The 4,871-nt window shown below is 47.0% G+C and overlaps 1 protein-coding gene across 1 annotated transcript in view; it reads right to left on the bottom strand.

The window, feature by feature from the left end:
* TPX2 (TPX2 microtubule nucleation factor) overlaps window positions 1-425 on the bottom strand; it is a 9,051-nt gene extending 8,626 nt beyond the window's left edge. The window contains 2 exon segments of the mRNA XM_031058010.1: window positions 2-27; window positions 277-425. Coding sequence (XP_030913870.1) covers window positions 2-27; window positions 277-379 — 129 coding nt within the window. The 5' untranslated portion in view covers window positions 380-425.
* Window positions 426-4,871: the final 4,446 nt, after the last annotated feature.

The following is a 4,871-nucleotide window of genomic DNA, read 5'->3' as shown; positions in this document are numbered from 1 at the left end:
GGACATTTTCCAGATTGGCTTTTTCATCTGTAAGGAAAGAAAGACTTACATTATACACACTGTTAGGAATTGCTTACAATACCCCAGAATATCATTATGAGGTTAACAAAGGCAAGTTACACATGACAAAATTTAAATACAAAAAAACAGAGCAAAAGAAACCTCATACATTCAACATCATGACTAATTGGCACAGAAGCCAGGCAGGCCCAAAACAAGGATCACACCAAGGTGTCACCCAACAAGGAACACCTCAAGGAGTTGGAAGCAACTTACCAAACCAGGAGTCTGTATTGTGCACATCATCCTCATTCAGAGTTGCAAAATCGATGCAGATGTTTGGGACATCAAAAGAATAACGGGATTCTGGCTTAGACATCTTCACAGTCACACTGTCCCCAAGAGTCCTCTGTCTGCACTGCTACAGCCCTTTAGACAACAACAGGGAATCAGTGGAATCATCCCCCACCCCTCTTCCTCTGCAGAGTTTCTAGAGACAGGCATTGGGACAGCCTTTGGGACATCCCTTCTTGCACTTCTCACCTTTGGGCAGAACTCCTCATGAGCAAAGCAGAGTTTTATCCTACTGCTGATCTGCAAAGCTAAGGATATTTCACCTCTGTTGACATTTGCAGGTTCAAAACTATCAGAAAGACCAAGTTTTGACAGGATTTTTTCTGTACCTGTGGGTGCCAGAATTGTATTTTTTAAGGAGTAAAGTATAAAGCTTTTCCAGAGAGTGACTGATTTCCACTTTCTTCCCTCACCACACACAAAGAAGAGTTCTTACCCTTACAAGATTTACAAACCTGATGAGATACACTCCAGAGCACTATAATGCACAGCATCTCTCTCTGAAGGGCTACAAAAAAAGGTGCTCTTCTGTATAATAAATTGATTTTCAAAGCAGGAAGAGGGTTCTGTAGAACACTGTAACTGGGCAAACAGTCAGAAGGAGGGCAGTGTCAGGCCCTCTTGCATTCCTTAGCACTAGCCCAAGGCTGGCCAGGCTATAAACAAACTGAGCACTGTGACCCATGTCAAACAGTCCCTGCAGTTAATTAATGAAGCACTGACAGCAAGAGGAGTCCCTGTGTCAACAGGTGATATTAAACTCAACGGAACAGGAATAAAGCCAGTGACAAAGTTATAAACCCTGAAATTACAAAAAACCTTCTTGCAAAGGTGCTTTTGTGATGCCTTGAACAGCTGTGAGGCAAAGCCCACGAGGATGTTATAAAACACTCCCCAAGGAAATCACCTGAACTTTTCTTTTATGAATCCAAGTAATTCCAAAGCAGCATATTCCTAACCCACAGACCCTCAGCCCTTAACCACCTGTTCTAGGCAGACCACACATGGTTCAAAACCCAGACCATCTGGGTTCCTCAATAAATAAGAAAATGGTCAAGAGTAAAGCAGAGCAGTGTTTAGGGGGTACCATGCTGGCCCCCGAAGATGGGTGCACTGAGAAGCCTCCAGCTCCCCAGAGCAGAGCTGTGATAGTCAAAGGCAAGAATGTCATTAGAGAAGCACCAGCTACTTGGCTGGGAAGATGTCAAGGCAGGGCCCAAAGAAGGCAAACAGAAGAATTAGAGCCAAAACCAACTGTAACTGAGCTCGAGACATGGCTGGAATCAAATGCTTTCCTACTGCCCTTAATCAAGATAGAATTTCTGTCAACACTTCAGACTTTTTTTAAAAATCAAATGCGTCATCTGCATTCTCCCCTCACCCTCTCCAGTCAGAGTCAGAGCTCTGGGCATCATGTTTCACAGCTACTTGTGCCCACTGCTACATTGCTGCAGTTTGCAGCTTTTTACTGAGTAGAGCCGATATTCCACAGTGTCATCACCCTCATCACCGACCTCATTGCTGACCCCTTCTCTCTCCCCTCTATCCCAGACAGAAGAGAATAATCAGAAAAAGGATTGTATCACTGCCTCAGTTTCATACTCTGTTTCTTGAAAGAGACAACAGGGAGATAAAAGTTATTGCGACTGAACTCCAGAAAGTCCATTTCAGTCAGATGAACTCATGGCATCTGCTTCTCAAATCCCTACATATCCTCCAAGTCCTGCCTGGAACAGGACTGATGGTGAAGCAGCAGCTCACTGAGAGGCATCCTGCTCCTCCACCCACCGACTCAGGCTGGGACAGGGATCAGCCAGGAATGCTCTGGTGATTTATCACTCCTGTGCCCACCATGAGGCATCTGCAAACCCAACAGGCTCTGCCAAGCACAGCCCACTCCCTGCAGGCATTTTAAAACACCCCATCATGATTCTGACAGCACCACCACATTTATCTCAATCCAAAATTCTTTCTCTCCACCGCAGCATTCATCCACCGGAAGGGAGGCGTGGAAATTTTCCCTCATTAATAGGGACATTCCCTAATTAGCAGGCAGTGTGTGCATTTCCCAGGCGTGATTACAGGCACGCTGTAATCCTACACAGCTCGGCGTGGATTTAAAGCATGACCCTGCTCTCCCCCACATCCATCACCTCCCGTGCCGACACGGGTGTCTGCAGCCAGCCAGCCGGGGAACCCTCACCCCCGTTCTGCAGGATCAGCTTTCACCTGGTCTGCAGAGTTGCCCAGGCAGGAAAGGAGGATCTGATCTTCTCTCCTGCAAAAAGACGCCCATTCCTTAACTTAATTAAAACTTTCTAGGTCTGCTCTCTCACTGACCTAAACGTGCCTCCAGAGCAGCACAGCCGTATCCACAGGGAGGAACGGGCAGTGGTTCCTCTGGACATCAGGTTTCTTTTGAGTAACTACACTTTGGCACGTTCCAGAAGAGTGCCTTGGCATGGTTTAGATTAGTTAGCTTTGAAAAAGGATTACACTAAGTTGGAACAAGCATTCCTATCCCAGAATAAGACTGATCCAACAGCAAGTGCAATAGGTATTTTGGAATAACTTCACACCTCACTCTAATCCAAATTAGCTTTAAAATACTGACACAATTCCATCACAGATGTGTTCAGTGTCTTTGTCTTAATGTAGTTGTGAATTTTGTGCCAAGAGCACAGTTTGCCTGGGCAAAGAATCTTCCCAGCCATTTAGGCCGTGGTGTTGGAGATAGGATGCAGCATTCCAAGATGAGAAATCAAGGACAGAGGGAGAGAGAATGGAGGAGTGTGGGAGAGTAGCAAGGACAGGACAGGAACACAGAAAGGTTGCGACAGGACAAGTGCGAATGGCTTCAAATTAAAAGTGGAGAGATTTAGATTGGATATTAGGCAGAAATTCTTCCCTGTAAGGATGGTAAGGCTCTGGCAAGGATTGCCCAGAGAAGCTGTGGCTGCCCCATCCCTGGAAGTGTTGAAGGCCAGGTTGGACAGGGCTGGTCCAGTGGAAGGTGTCTCTGTCCAGAATGGTGATGGGGAGTTGGAGCAAGATGAGCTTTAAGGCCCCTTCCAACCCAAACCAGTCTGGATCCTGAGGAAGGCAGAGAGATCTGCCCTTTCTTGCCACCTTGCAACGTAGATAAGGCCCTGGCGAGCTGGAGATGATGCCTTATCACAACACACCACTGGAGCTTCACAAGTTACAAATGTTACTTATGGCAAATCCTACCAGGATCAGAAAGCCCAATAAACAACAACAGACACACAAGAGGCTATTCCAAGTCACATCAGCAGATAAACACAAAGCCAGCTGATCCACATGCCTCAGAACTCAAGACAGGCAGCCAGGAATGAGCAAGAGAAGCTTCCCCAAGGCTGAGGCAGCTGCATGGGAACGTGCTCCAGCAATTCCAGGGCTTTCTGCTGGGCTTCAACACCAGCTGCCACCTAAACAAAGGATGCTGCACTAACCAGGCAGCTTTAATTCAGCCTGGCAGCTTCTTCATTGCCCTGCAACCCAGAGTTTTCTGTTTTTTTTTAATTGGGATAATAATCCAAAGGTCCTGGATGCTTTTCAGGGGTTAACATGTAAGTTAGAGCATTAGAAAGCGATTATCATGCAAGTTAGAGCATCTCTGAAGTTACAGTCCTGTCACAACAGCCCATCCCATGAGAACCATCCCACCACAAAGCCAACACCCGAACTCCCTCTGTAGGACACTGACAGCCTCAGGAAGTCATCCTTCACCCTTGCATCTCCCTGAGCAGGGTTAAGTGAACACTTCCAACATGCTCTAGATCTACAGCTTCTCCCTCCTCTCTCAAAGTGCCCCTTACTCAAAGTTCAACTGGGCTTTTCTGCCGCACAGAATCAACAATGGATTCACCATTCCCCAGAACGCTGTTGTTCCATCATTTAATGCTCAGACTGGGAGACAAAGCCTTTAACGATCCCCAGGTGAGAGCTGAGCCTGCAGAAAGCTCCGCAGACCACCCCGACCGGCTGCCAGGGCAGGGGAAAGGCTCTGGCACAGCCTTTGCTGTGCTAACGGCCCAGACCCGCCCCCATTCCCAAAAATAAACAGCCCTGACATCTTGTGCTCCCTAAAAAAGATCCCACAAGTTTCAGAAGACACGAAGATGGGACATTCTAAGAATAGATGTTCAAGGAAAATAAGATTATTTTTAGCTAGCACAGCCTCAACTAATTGTTACATTAAGTTGAAGGTCCTCTAGATTAAAAAAAGCCCCGCATAAAAATAGCTCCCCGAATGTTTTCTCTGTTACTTGGGCCGGGTATTGCCTGGTTCGCTTTCCTCCTTTTCCTGGGAAGCAGGATATGGATTGAGAAGAAGTTAGAGAACTTTCCGTCGTGAAATACACCGTTCCATCAGATTTCGTCGTTGTTTAAAGACTTAGAGCTTTATTTCACTGCCGAGGCACCCACCCCACCGTAAGGCACACGCCTGGCGCTCCAGTACCGGGAACTCCCGCCACGGCGGCTCCCCCCCTTAC

Source organism: Geospiza fortis, unplaced genomic scaffold (genome assembly GCF_000277835.1).
Source record: "Geospiza fortis unplaced genomic scaffold, GeoFor_1.0 scaffold188, whole genome shotgun sequence".
Taxonomy (NCBI): Eukaryota; Metazoa; Chordata; class Aves; order Passeriformes; family Thraupidae; genus Geospiza; species Geospiza fortis.
This window is presented reverse-complemented; position numbering and strand designations above follow the sequence as displayed.